Raw genomic sequence first — 15,804 nt, forward strand, 5'->3', positions numbered from 1 at the left:
TTTTTTACAGTTGTACTGTGATAAAGGCCATTAAAGTCTAAATAAAATCCATGTATAATATTATATGAATCTACAATAAAAAAAAAACATGGCATTATATGTATAAATAAAATGCTGCTGGCGACATTTTTTAAATAGTACTTCATTTGCTAGAATTTAGAAATTACATAGTAATAGAGTAGTTTTCACAATATATCCAGATAACACAAATAAATATGATAAGTAGATGTAGAGACTAGTAACTTGCTTACATTTCTTTTACATGGGTGCCAGCAACTTTGTAAAAACTAAAATAACCCTATTATATTAACACTGAAAACTCACATTTTTTGCTTGGACACAACTCAGATCACTACATTACTTTTATAAAGAAATATGGTAAAACACTATAACTTACTATTTTAGTTTGTATTTACTCAAATGCTTGGTTATCGGCACATAAACAAGAAAGGTAGTTACGCAACACAATACTTGTCCCTACGCCATGACTGTAAGACAAAATCATTGCATAAGTACTTTGGTATTACTGCAGCCCACTATTTTTGGACGAGTTTTCCTTATTGCGGACCAAAATAACTGTGTTATATGTTTCTAGTAAATTCCTAGTTCTATAATAAATTGAAAAATACTCAATGAGTCATTCGTTCTTCCTGTGGCCAAATCACCTGCAAATAGGCAGGCCTAGACTGGCGATCCTTTAACCCTGGAACTGGCAAACGCCCGATATCGTGCGTTTTAGTCGCATCCTAGATGGCAGCGCCCGATATCGGGCGTTTTAATACGTCTTTTATTTCTCAATATTACGTACTTAAAACACGATCAAAGAGTATCGGTATTGATACTAATCGAAAGAGGAAGGTTCAATTTATGTAAATAATACACTAATAAATCATTTATCGTTTCGTTACACGTCCATACGTCTTATAATCTCTGACTGTTTGTTTACATTCTCCCGCATTAGTTGCGCGCGCAGCGATGAGTCAACTGGTTCATTCGGCTATTGTTATTTCGTCACCTGCATGGTGTTTTTTCTGGCTTATTGTTTGTTTGAGGTCGTTGTAATGATTGTGTATATTACACAACAATAGTAAGTTTTTTGTGCGTGTTTACATAATGGGTCGTAATTTCCGCGATCGTTCAAGTGACATTCGAGAACTAGTTGTACATGAAATAAGCAACGATGAGGATTCCGATTTAGACATTCAATCAGAACATAATTTAAAAAATATATAATAAAAAATAAAAAAATAGAAAATTAATATAAAACTAATAGTTACAAGATTGTACAAATCCAAGTGAGCTTTGAAGTTCTTTACTTTGTTGGTAAGTAGCACTTTCGAATGTCAGTGTATGATTCTTGTATCGTTTACCACATGTAAAAATAAATACCTTATAAACTATGTGTTGTTTTATTTTTACTCAGAATTAAATGCTCTTCCTTTTGTATATTTTGGATTTTGCGTATCACTAACAACAACAATTTTACGAATCAAAAACTTTGAACTAACTTTTCTTTTTTCTAAAAAACATTTTTTTTTCCCGAAGAGGTAGAGTAAGGGTATTTTTTTGTTTTAATTATATTATGTGAAAAATGTTCCTTGAACAATGCTGAATAAAGAAATATATAATAAGTTATAGGTACTTTATAGTAAACATGTAATAATAAAATAAATATAAGGCAATGTATGAAGTACTAAAACACTCTGCCACTGAGAGAAATGTGACCGCCAGTTCCAGGGTTAAGTAGGCCTAGACGCACGAATCACCTGTCACTTTCGAATAATAAATTATTGGTTCTTTAGTTTTTGTTTTCACTGGTTGTGGTAAAAAGTTATAAATTTCAAAATAAAGTCTTTTCATTTTAATAGTTTAATTTACTTTGGTCCACGATAAGGAAAACTTGTCCAAAAATAGTGGCCTCATGATAATACCAAATTACCCAAACAACATTTGTTTGAAGATCAAAGAGTAAGGAAAACAACATAAAAGTTCATATTTACCTATAGTTTGGAACTTATTAAATACAGGTATCTGGTTATTTAGCCAAAATAACCTTGTAATATATCAAATATTATCGAAATACGAAACCTCAAAATTAGCGACACCGGCACTTTATGCACTGTCAAAATTAGCTATGCTTTGGCACTCAAAGGGTTAATAGAAAAAAGCCTATCAAGGCTAAATATTTATGTAGAAATAAAGATTTGATCAAATCTCTGACAAAATTGAAAAACCGTGAATTATATATTTTCTTTCATAAAGCATGCAGGCTGCAGAGTAATTCTTCAGCCTGTCCCATCTTACCTATAAAATGTCCTGAAATTCAGTAAGATTTATCGATGTCCAAGATAACCCCAGTATATCGACTACTTCCAAAGCCCTTTAGGCCAACTGGACGGGATTTGATTTTAAGTATCAAGTAAGTACGAGATATAACTAAACATCGGATGTAAGAATTTTAAGATAGATACTATGGATGAAGTAGGGAGATTTTTAATTAAGTCATTTTTAAGTACCATCCATCCATTTTCTTTGGTTTATTATTCTTTTAAATATAGTATCCACTCAGCTTTAGTTTAATTAAATAACTAACTACTTTTTTTTATTAGAGGACAAATAAAATAGATCTGTCTAATACAACAAGAGCATACTTTATTCAGCTACAGGCTTAGGTTTGTTGACTTGTAATAAATCTTGTAACTGTTTTCTTACAGTTTCAATATCTGACTCTGTTATTGTTGGGGTTACACCAAATTCTTCTTCACTCTTCTTCATCCAAATAAATTTTTCTAACTTTTCCTTCAAGAAGCTCTCTTTCTGAGAATCAAGAAAAGCTTTGTATTCTGCAAGACGTTCAGCTTTTAACTTTTCAATAAAAAGTGCTGTTAAGCGGCGCAGAGACTTCTTCCTTTCCACTCTCTCATTACATCCAAATCTAAAACAGATAAGAGAATAAGACACAAAGATAACTTGTTTATAACTAAGCCAAAGCCACTAGGTATACAAATATCAATGATTAAACAACTTTAAACAAAACCACAAAATTATAACCCATTCATTTAATGAATGATTAACTTACATTTCACTCTGGAGTTGATGCATGTCAAAACAATTAACTTAAAAAAAAAACAAGTGATTGTTGGTTACAACAGTCTAGTCATAACCTAGGCTAGAAAACAATGATCAATTAACAAAAATTTATAACAAACAAAATCAAAATCCTGTTTACTAGGGAGTACCATTGAAATGTAGAAAAGATTTGTCTTCATTGAGATTTACAAAACTTCTTAAATATTTATTTAAATTTGTATACTAAAGAATAAAATGTGAATTTATGGCTTTGTAAATGATTTTATAATTATGGTTTGATATTAAGAAATTAAAAAGGTTTTTTTCATTTCAAGAAATCACGAACAAAACAGAGTAAATTTTCTGTCTTGTTTCTAATGCCTATAAATATATACAGTGTGTCCCTTAACTCTATGCACAAGGTATACCACATTTTTGCTCAGGACAATACAAACATATTTCACCATTTTAAGATGAATCTCCGATACTTAATTTTCCCATATGCCTGTATGTATGTTTCTTTTTCTTCTTTTTTTTTATAAAACAAATTTATAACTTAAAAAGTAATAAATTATATCAAATTTGACTAAATGGTTATGACAACAAGGCCACTTCATTTTCTATGGGGCAGCTAGTGCCATGCACTTAAGCCTCAAGGGCCTTTTGCCCACCCTGGAAGCACACCATGAGGCCTACCACTCTATGATTTCACAAACCGCTGAAAACAACCTATCAGGTCCTTCTGGGGAAATTCACCACCCTTGTCCAAACTACCAAAGATGGCATACCACTCCCTTGCTATTGCAGGACAATCAAAAGAGCAAGTGTTCAACAGTTTCATCCTGCTCATCACACATTCTACAGAGGGGATTCTCCTGAAGGATTCTGTGAAGATGCTTCCTCAGGTGACCATACCCCGTAATCAGACCTATAACCTGAGAAGACATTGATTTACTTAGTGAGAGAAGGTCATACGCCACCCTGGAGGAAGGCAATTGTAGTACCATTCTGCTCATTCTCATACCCGGATGCAACCTCCACCTTCTCTCATGTTCAGTGCGAACCCATTTTAAGCCAGCCCCAAAAGATTCACACCTTGGAATCCCGCAGAACGGTTATGGATCTGTCATAATTGACGCTGAGCCCCGGTTGACCAGGGTATAAGTTCTTTCATACACAGGGATCCCCTCATGACCAGGAACCCAACAAATAGTCACTTTGTTGATTCTGACAAGGGAAGAAATTACTTGAAAGCAATCCCAGACAAGTTTTGATTTAAACACACAAGATTCCAGCACCATCAGTGCTGCCTTACTATTCGTAAAAATATTGATCGTCTTACTCCTATATCGCACACGAAGATTCTCACGAGCACACTCTATAATGGCTGCAACTTCCGCCTGAAAATCTGAAGGATAAGGACCCATAGGGACTACCAGCTCCCTGCATGGTCTCACCCCCACAATTCCAGCACCTGTGCTGCTTTTGGTTTTAGACCCGTCTGTAAACCATTCAAACTCCGCTGGTGGATGAGGTTTCCTTCCCTCCAACCAATCATCCCTAGGAGGTATCACAATGCTGAAAACAGTAGACACTCCTCCTGGCCATAGTCCGAATAACAATATCCAGGGGGGCCAGGTTGAGGTAACAATCTAGAACTGCACCCGGCGCACTAGGAAAAGCCCCAGTGATAGCAAGGCAAGCCATCCTTTGGATGCCAGCCAGACAAGCTACCGCCATCTTGGCCTCCGTTTTTGGCCACCAGACAACAGCTCCATACTAGTGCAGGTCTGACTAAGGAAAAATAAAGCTTATAAAAAAACCTCGGCTTAAGTCCCCAAGACACCTATCACGTGTCTGTATTGAATTAAAAACCATTTCCCCCTGGTGATAACCCTTTCTAGATGAGGTCTCCGGATTAGGACCCTATCTAGGATCACGCTCAGGTACTTGACCTCGGACTTCAACTCAATGGAAGAACCTAGGAGTAGAAATGAACCAATACCTCCAACTGACTCCTCCTGGTAAAGGCAACCACAGCAACCTTGGTGGGGTTAACAGTAAAGCCCACTCCATCAAACCAGTTTCCCACCATGTTTAGAGCAACATTGGTCAATTCCATAACTGTTGTGTTGAACTTGCCACTCACAAGAATCACAATATCATCTGCGTATCTCTGTGCAAAGATACCACTACTGTTCTAAGACATGAACAATTTGCTAACTACCACAGGGAGTTTTATTTTTCATTACATGAGGTAGATCTATGTTACAAGGAATATGGAAGATATTTAATCTAACTTAAGGATTTGTTAATCGAGAATAAAAAAAGTTGTAAGTATTTTAGAGTATGAGTTAATTTTAGTAATAAAAAAAGTTAATTGGTAAAAATAACTATTATTTACCCAATGACTTTATATTGCAGATCCAACTTTTCTAGCAGCCACTCAAACTTCTTGTAATCTTTTAATCGAAGGCGTGTTAGATGTTTGTTTCTTTTATCTATAGATTCTTTGAGGCGAACTTTGTTGACTTTATCAGTAGGAAACTTTGCCATATGGATTTGTAGATTCCTTATTGTCACCGTCAGCTTTGCAACTGTAAAATACCTAAATTTGTATAGTGTGCACCTCCAGCCATTGGATAAAAGTATACAATAAACAATTTAGATTTACTAATTGTATTTTATTAATACGACAAGCAACATTAAGTCTCCAAAACAATGTTTTTTAACACTTATAGGCTACAACTTTAGAACCATTCCTATACTCTGAACTCGTTTCACTGAGACGTTCAGAGTACACAAAAGAAAATCAAGGAGTGGGGGTTGTTAGGTCCAAACTGAAATCTGTCACATGTAAATACTAACCAAAACGTAATTTCTTCATGAATAGTTCAGTATAATATTGTTTGAATTTACATAAAAAACAGGTAGTTTAAAATATTTTTATTCAGTTACAATTCAATTACAAAATACAGATTATCCTGATAAAATTTCAAGAAAATTACTGAACTTCAAAACTATTAATTGTTATTAATATGTTGTTTAGTGGATTACCCTCTCCGGTACAAACATGATTGTTTACCGTAGTTAGCCATGTGAGACTGTTTTGAATGATTTTAGCATGCATACAAGGCATGTTTTTAAGTAAGTTCCGTTTAAACATAACTACACAACGAAAAGTTATTTAAAAAAAGTACATTTATTTTCAGAAAGTACATGCTCTACTTTTCGACAAAGTTGTCAAGTTTGTTCAAACACTTATCTTACCTTTCAACCAATTTTTCAACCTTACCACCTGCTCCAATAACCAAGAGTTCACGTTGTCGTCACCATTGTAACGATTGCCACTGAGGTGTTGTTTGAGGTAGAGGAACAGATGGTAATCGCTCCGTGCAAGATCAGGACTGTAGGGTGGGTGGTTAAAAACTTCCCAGCCAAAACTGTCCAATTCTCTTTGTCAGCATGCCGCGTCTTTTGTTTCGAATTGCTCTGTGTAGCTTTCTCATGTTTGGCAGTATGCTGCATTGATAGTGGTTCCACATTGCATGACATCGACCAATAAAACACCATGCCTATCCCAAAACACAGACGTCATGATTTTGCACTGGTACAGGGTCTGTTTGACCTTAACCTCCACAGGCGAGTGAGTGTATCTCCATTCCATGCTCTGTTGCTTCAATTCGGGCGTGATATGCGAAACCCATGTTTTGTCTCAATTTACGATCTGACTCAAGAAGCAGTCACCTTCTTCATGAAGTAGAAGGTGACTCATTATCATTATCATGATAATGAGCAAGAACTTCATCGCACACTCAAATCTTTGGTTTTTGTGATCCTCTGATAGGAATTTCCGGACCCGACTGGAGCACATTTTCCGAAACTTTAGGTGTTCAGAAACAATGTTGTAAAGCACTGATCTCGACACGTCAGGAAATTTGTTTGAGAGATCTGTTGTTGTGAAGTGCCTGTTCTCATGAATCCTCGCTTTAACTGAAGCCACCAAATCGTCTGTAACCAAAGGACGACCAGAGCAGTCCTCACTATGGATGTTGTCAAGGCTATGTTTGAATTGTCATACCCACTTACGCACTTTGCTTTCTCTCATAACAGTATAACACTATACACTTCACAAATCTGTCGATGAATATATGGAGCAGGCAGGTTCCTTGCTAACATAAACTGTATCACTGAACGAACCTCACACCCAGCGGGTGAGTTGATAGTCTTAACATTTTGAAAGCACAGAACAGAACCTTACAGGTTAGCTACAGAGCTGAAACTGCCCACAGTTGTTCCCGAGGCATGCCGGTACACAACGCAAGCGCTTTTTGCGGCACGCGAACTACTAGTGTCTACAACAAAACAGACCTTATCTAAAAATACATGCCTCGTACATTTTAGTTCTTAAATTTGCTAAACAAAAATGTTACTCTTTGTTTAGGACTATTCAAATATGTATAAAATCAAAATGACTACATTTTATGATTTTTTTAAAATATCTACAATTAAACATGTCTATAAAAAAATGTAATTTTTATACAACTTGACAATAGTTTACTGTTACTTTAAAAAAGTTAAACACAGTTTATTTTTATAATGTTTTATGAAAGTTGACGACCGTTTATAAAAACCAGAAGAGGATTGGATATATACACTTTTCATTATGCCTATGTATGATTAAAAACTTTTATTGCATAATATATCAGTTTGTGGAACTCATTTGGAATACAAACAAAAAATATTTGTGGGAATAAAAAAAGTTACACTATATAAACAGGGAGACAAATGTTCATGGCAAAGTTGCTAACATGAGGAAAATAAATAATTTATACAATTCTTAAGTTTTGAGACACTGTAGGAAACAGATTTTTCACATAAGCCTGTTTTCACGTAAAAAGACACATATCTGAAAATATTACTACATAATAATACATAATTAGACTATTGAACAAATTTTCAAATAACACTCACAATGTAAAAAAAAAACAATGGCAGACACATAACAGCTATCAGCATAGTGTGTTGTTTGTTTCATCCACAGATGAAAAATCAATAATACTAATCTCAGATATATACGGAAACAAAAAAGAATAGTCCTATATGTAACAAACCATATGACTACTCAAACGAGTTTGAATCCTGGCTACTAGAATACATCAGTTGAAACAATTTTTGGGCACGCTATAGCACTATATGATTGGAAAGGGTTATAGAGTATCTTTTACATAAAATGATCTATACAGAAATATAATAATTTTGAAACACTCAGTAGGTTAATTTAACTTTCTGGATTTGAAAGGATACATTGTAAATTATCTCAAAATAACACTTTCATTTTACATGAACATACAAATTCAAAACTACGTTAATTAATCTTAAATAATTTATTTTTCTATAGAATATTTGAACAAGAAAATTAAATAAGTGGTTGTTGTAAATTATTTAGAAACGTATGATAAATTAATTGGGAAACAAAAATTTTATTGTATAACAAAGAAAAATGCTTGATTGCTAATTATTTCAGAATGATTAAAACTATCATTACTGCATTGTACTATTGAATAATAACATGAGTAAACATTTTTTTTAATGTCACTTACGTTTTACTTCTGGAGAGCTATCATCAAGCTGATGGGCTTTAACCCGATCGATATATTGCGTTAGAAATTCTTCTTTAAGAACATTACGATGAAAAAACTCCAAAGTGTGGATTCTCTGGACGTTTTCCTCAGCACTGTAAGAAGTCCAAACAAAAGCAATATGTTGTTCATTCTTTTATATATTACTGCCCATTTTAGTTGTAAAATTATAATATATGTACTCTTTAGAAATTGAATTTATTTTAGATTTAAGGTAAATTTTAATTAACTAAACTAATTAACTAAGTAATTATCTGATTCAGCAACTGACAGTTAAAATTAGGTGGTAAAGCTCTTTTGGTGAATTTTTAAACATTAGTACTAATGTTTATCTCCAACATTTTATTTAATAATTTATGTTAAGTATTAAAGTTCAAGGAGACTTGTAAAAAATTAATCCTCCAACTGGCCATATAGATACCTCTATACTGGGAAGCTCATTTAGGACAATTAACAAGGATAAAATGTACATTCTTTATGCAAAGGCACACTTATTGTATATATTTGCCAAGATATGTAGAATTTGAATATTGAACTAGAAAAAATATTAGCATTCTATAAACATAATTACCTTGCAAAACATAGTAGTTTTAGGGTAAAGTTTAGTGTAATATAAAGTTCTTTGGTCATGTACCAAAATAAAATAAAAAAGAATAGCCAAAAGATGCAGAATTCATCATCCAATAAAAAAATATACAAGGTAGGAGTACACCACACTACGTGTCATGTAACAGACTTCACTCAGGTTCAAAACAAAATTTCAAGTCGATATCTCATTTCATTATTGACGATTGACAATCATGTGTGAAATAAATGTTTACCAGTAATGTAAGGGTTCTTTTATTTGATAGCTCAATACAAAATATTCTCTTACATACAAACACAAGAAATGTTTTATCATTCGAAAACCATTAGGTAAATGCAATTTAAAAAGAGGACAAATAAAATATATATGTTAAACTTAAAAATATTAAAAATTCTAAACAATTTTTTTATATATATGTAGGTAAATAATTGTCAGAGTTAAAGCTCCATTTGATGGTTAAATACATCATACAAGTCGAGATGACACAGTGACTCAATATGAGTCATTTACTATTATGGAGTGAACCTAGAGGAACGTTGTAATACATTATATATATTATATATATATTGTATATTGTACATTTTATATATATATATATATATATATATATATATGTTAATGTACATAGTTTTACACTTTTACACAAGTAAAATTTGGAATTGAAAGTTAGCCAGAATTTGAAAAATATTGTTTATTTCTTCAAATATATGGTGTTTTGTAATGTGTGTAAGAAAAAATAACTTGGGAAGTGATTTCCAAGACTGGAAGTATACAAATGGTCATCTTTACTGACTGACCACCAAAAATAACATATAAAATAAAAACAAAAAGTACAATGGTCGTTTTCAAGATATCATGACAATAGACAGACAGAAATAAAATTTGTAATAAGACTGATACTTTGTAATCAATCACATGGATAATAAATATGCTCTTTCATAACATCTACAATAATTTATGCCAAGGCAAATAAAAATCATTAGTAAATATGAATTTTTAGTGTTGCAATTACCAATTAAATTCTAGTGGTGTAGAAAGAATCCCCTTAAGAAAAGAACATTTGTACAATAACTTTAACAAATACTAAACTTTGGAATCCCCTCTCTGATAATTAAGCTATTACATCATCAATTTTGATTTTAATCTTTTCATATGGAGTTCTGATGGTAGTTTAAATAAACAAACACTCACGTAGAATGCGTTGCACATAGTAGAAAAGTAAGGACTACAGTATTTTTATTCCTAAAAATAATAAGGTTATTCAATAGTTTACCTTAACCCTCCGAATGATAATAAGAAACTCCCATACACTGGTTTTTTTTCTTTACGCAGCAATTTTTCAGATACTTTTGAAAATATGTTTTAAATGCTAAGTAATAAGTGTTGTATATAAATGTTTTTGATAAACCAAAGAGCAATGTAACATAATACAAATATGCATTTACTAGAGTAATGGTTTTTTTCTACATAAATTGAAAAATCTGTATTTTAAATATTTTGTTTTCCAAGTTTCAATCCATTAACTTTCACATTACTTGAGATAGTAAGATACTGTAAATGTACACAGTTTTGTAGTGAACAAAAAGATTACAACATATATACACTTATTTACAACACAAAAACGTTTTTTGATAAAAATGTATAGTACTTGTAACTTTTTATGGTAGTACGCATCCATGTATCCATATTGGTGTTTGATAAATTCTTTGAACAAGAAGAATATCAGATAATGATGAATTGTTTTCACTGGTACTATCAATTTTCATAACCCAACTCACATTGCACCGGTTTATAATCATCCAGACTACCTGACAACAAATCTGATAAAAGACATATCATCATACACTTTATTTTCCGATATGCCACTTTCATCATCAGAACTAATATTTTCATCATACAATCGTTGACGTGTATAATTTGAACAACGAGGATCGCCCATTTCAAAACATAACAATCAATTATAAACAACTAGCTTCATAACAACTTAGCAACGGTAGCAACAAAGAACGTCAAAGCCGTGCAGCGTGTCACCGGCTGATAGTCCGTCAGCTGTATGCCTTACGGCATTTGGAACGATATCAGTTGGCAACTAGTAATATTACGAATATAAATTATATAAAATAAATTGGTATTTATGAGTAGAGGGTTCGGCTGGTGCTAGTTATGCCTTTACAACTCTAATGGTTTTCGCGTAATATTAATGGAAAGGTGACCAACAGCTGTGCCGTCTTTATCAGTTCACAAGTGGTATAGATGATCATCTGTGCCATCATTCATCAGTTAAAGTCTTAATAATTTTAACCAAAAGTACTGGTATTATCAGTTTTTAAAATGATGAATTGAAAACAATGAATAAACTTCACTACTTTTGAACTCACAGTAGTAGAATTCACAGATGTAGGAACTGTAACCAAAATGTAAAAAAAATGCAGGGTATCAATTTACAATAACATGATCATGGAAAGGTATGTTCATTTTTTTTCCTGAAAACTACAATTTTTCCTGAAAACAATAGTGAAGAAAAAATTCTTCGGCAACAAAAATCAAAGTTATGATTTTTTGAAATCCTCTGAAAACTCTGTTTTTGACAGTACCTCTGGCAATACTATCCATATTTGACAGTTTGGTATTACTCCGCGGCTCTCTCAAATAAAGAAGGGACGCCATTTTGAACTATTTTGTTCCTCCGTGTCTATTCTTAACCTCCTAGTTCAGTAGTGGTAATGGCACACCTTTGTGTTGGATGTTCATTAAGGTAAGTGATAAGTTACTGAAATGATGCTGACTAGTACGTTAATCCTGTCAACGATGCCTGCCCGCTGCGCACTGCTTGCTCTTTTAGAAAAAAAATTAACTCGAGCTTGCAAAAGTCGAATCCCAGATCACGTGATGCCCCTGCTCCTTAACACAATAATGCCCGAAAGGCATCAATATAATACAATAATATACTTTCCCCCCAGTTTATATGCACCTGTGATAATAATACTTGGCTATAAATGCCCAACCCATGAAAAAAGTCCATTTTCCATGGTCACGCTATTGTAAATAAATACCAAATACAGAAAATGAAATGAAAACCCCTTAAATTGACTTAAAATACAGTTGTTAAACCTGTTTTTTCTGCTCAAATTCTCACATGAATTCCCATAACCCTGTTATCCCCTCCTATAATACATATCCTTCCATAGTTTGTTATATCCCACTGCACCCAGAAACCCTGATTCATCCTGGTCCCCTAGATCGATGGACTAATTCAGATATAATCTAAAATTTAAACACTTTAATAATATTTGTGCAATAGCCTACTAGGCTATGTGATTTGTGACTGCCCAAAATTCTTTCTGGAAATAAAAGTATTATTGAAAGAAATTGGTTTCAAATAATTGTAGTTTTAGGTAACAGCTAAAGTAAACATTATCCCTTAAGTCAGTTTATTACTAAAATTAGGGAGCTATTACTAAAATTATTTAATAAGGGGCCTACACACTTATTCGATTGTTATTACCAAACCATTTGTTACATTATCCAACTTCGATATCATTATAAACGTATGCTACGCCTACAAGAATTGTGCTACATTAACAATAGGAATAATACATTACAAGTTTTAATTAAATAAATTTAACAGTAAAAAAAATAACAAAACCAACTTTGCCCAGGACCTAACCTAACGATTCTCCCCATGGGTTTTACTAGGAGCCTAATCCACATCTTGAAGTCACTTGAACAAATCTAGTAACTTTTGAAAGATATTTTACTTAACTTCAACATAAACATTTGATAAAAGACTGAGGCCACTTATTAAAGTATACACCAAAACTAGCCTACAGAGAGCATTTCATCAACTTACCTCTGTAATTCTTTGGAAGACTTGTACTTTGTAGGGTACTGAGTCATGTCCAATGTACCTAAAGGTGCCAAATCCCCACTCATTTCAGGTTTAATGCAAGGAATTGGCTCTGGACGCACCCATTTTATTTTTAAGGCAGATTTAAAGTTTCTCGTAGGTTGAACAGTGCTAATTAAATAATTCTTGTTGATGGTAATAATGTTATGTCTGATTATATTTGAAACCAAAGCCATCTATCTAAAATTATGTGAAAATAAAGTAAAATCTTCAAAGGATCACAAAAGATCAAATTCAGTATATATTACTTAAATCCTCTGACTATAAACTCAGCCTAATAAAGCAGAAACGGAACAAAATACTCTTGTATTTTATGCTAAAACGATATTATAGGTTAGGTTGGTCTGCTTCGGCAGAACTGAACTGTTAATAGAGGTTTTTTTTTATTGGGGACATATTTGACTAAAGTTCGCAGTCCTTCTATGAAGCCAAACAGCCTACAGGAGGTTAGATGTACTACTCAAAAAGAATATAGTAACAACGGTAAATTTCGTCATAAGACCATAGAGTTGGGTTATTACAACATACCATACACGTTTTTAGTAATTTTTGTGTATAAAGGCTCCAAGAAATGAATGTGTCATTAGTAATAACAGTATATAATGTCAAAAAATCGTACTTTCTTATGCAATTATTGCTCTATCATTAAACGTTACCTAACATACAAAACTTTAAAAAATATACCCTAGAAGGTGCCGCAATTACAGGTATAGTTAAATGTTAAAATTAAAGTAACGTTAATAATGTTTTCCTGATTAAATGACGTAAAGTAATCTAGCATAATATGTAAAATGTTTCTCGACTAAAAATCATGTTAATATCCTACTGATGTTTTCAAGCACTCTTAATCCTACAATCTTAATTAGTTGGTAATTTACTTATACTTAAAATGGATGTTTTTTGAAGGGTTGAAGGGGGGTTTGTTGTTTTTAACCCCTCATCGGGCGTATATTATGTTTCTTATAAAGTCTCTTTCTTCACTGACAACTAAAAGTGCCATAAAATCATGGTTCAACACTTTATATTAGGATTAACATGATAACATGTTTATAATAATACACACTTTTCTCTACTTTGTAGAAACACCATATCGATGGATGAGAGTAAACTCGACATTGGTTATACTTCATATTACATAACGGAAGAGGAAAATGCCAATAAAGTGTGACAAAAATGGTCTGATCCAACTGTGAACAAAGTATGTCAAAAATTAGCTTGACATAATTTAATGACAGTTAATCAATATTAAATGGTAACGCTATGCGTATGTTGAAGTTTATATCCCAAATTCAATATCAGTTTCCCACATTAGCCTGATATTGTAAATTCAAATAAATACTCTTTAATCAGGGCATGGGCTTATAGCCCACCGTGGTAATTTCGGAGGGTGGAAAAATGTGGGAGAGAAATTTATAAATATGTGCAAGGAAAAAAGATTATCTTTATATAACTGTGATGATAAATGACTGTTCCATTTATGAAAGTATTTAATCATTACACGGGCGAGCTGTTTTATAATAATTTATGTTCGTTTTTTTATACAATATAATTACTGTTTGTTATATATTGTTCTACATGAATAAAACCTAAATGTATAGATTTTAATAATTGATTTTCTTATAATAATGTATTTACCTATACTTACTGTTAGTTACTGAGAATAAATCATTAATGGAGGATATCTACAACCTGAGAAGTTTGATGGAGAACCTAATTCTCTAGACTCATCTAAGCTATGGTCTCATTGGCAAAAACATTTAAAGGATTTTTCATGAAGAAGGAATCTAAGGAAACATATATACAAAATTAAGTTTGTTAATCAATTATCTAACACAACCAGTGTATGAATTAATATCTGACTTTTCCAAGTATGTAGATGCCTTAAAAACAAACAAAGGCCGTTTATCTCAAACCCAATAGTGAATTATTTGCCAGAATGATATCAATTGGCTACTCGTAGACAACAAGCAGGCGAGACTATCAATCAATACCTCTTATCTCTAAAGTTTTTTAAGAATGTGATTTCAAAGCTGTAACGGCAGATGGAAATAAGAATACCTATATAAGAGATGTTTTTTATAAATGACTTTAACCTAAGATAAGTTAACGTTTCTCAGAATAAACAAACTAGATTGTGATTTGGAGCTCGTACTCCTGAAGAGGGTTAAAACCAATCTGCTTGTTACACTCGAAATTTTGATTCAGACTCAACTCATTGAATAAAGAAACACATCTTAATAGTTCTACTAATAAGCGAAATCCAAATTTTTAAAATAGTCCAGTTGAAAAAACCCCATGCAAAGCTTTCGGCTCTAAATGTTATTTTTGTGGATTGTCGAGACATCCACGGTATAACTAATATCCCATTTTAGAATTTGTTACCTTTTTTCCAAAGAATAGGTACTATGATAAAGTCTATATGGTAAACTGTCCATTATAATACCGTAAAGTTAACTCTATGGGTTTTAAATTATGGGCTTTAGTGGCTACGATTACAGCAGGATATCTCAGTTTCAAGTAAGCTGTTGTTAAAATAGCAATAAATGGAAACTCTGCCAACTCACTAATAGGAATCTCTGAAAGTTTTCTGTGTCATATTT

The 15,804-nt window shown here is 32.6% G+C and overlaps 1 protein-coding gene across 1 annotated transcript; it reads right to left on the bottom strand.

Annotated features, from left to right (window-relative positions):
• Window positions 1–2,632: 2,632 nt before the first annotated feature.
• On the bottom strand, window positions 2,633–13,592 carry LOC124357355 (28S ribosomal protein S15, mitochondrial). Its single transcript, XM_046809074.1, has 4 exons — window positions 13,148–13,592; window positions 8,673–8,806; window positions 5,474–5,666; window positions 2,633–2,935 (listed from the first exon to the last, which is right to left on the bottom strand). The coding sequence occupies exons 1-4, from the start codon at window positions 13,378–13,380 to the stop codon at window positions 2,653–2,655; spliced, it is 843 nt and encodes a 280-aa protein (XP_046665030.1). The 5' UTR covers window positions 13,381–13,592; the 3' UTR covers window positions 2,633–2,652.
• Window positions 13,593–15,804: the final 2,212 nt, after the last annotated feature.

This window comes from Homalodisca vitripennis, chromosome 3 (assembly GCF_021130785.1).
Source record: "Homalodisca vitripennis isolate AUS2020 chromosome 3, UT_GWSS_2.1, whole genome shotgun sequence".
Classification (NCBI taxonomy): Eukaryota; Metazoa; Arthropoda; class Insecta; order Hemiptera; family Cicadellidae; genus Homalodisca; species Homalodisca vitripennis.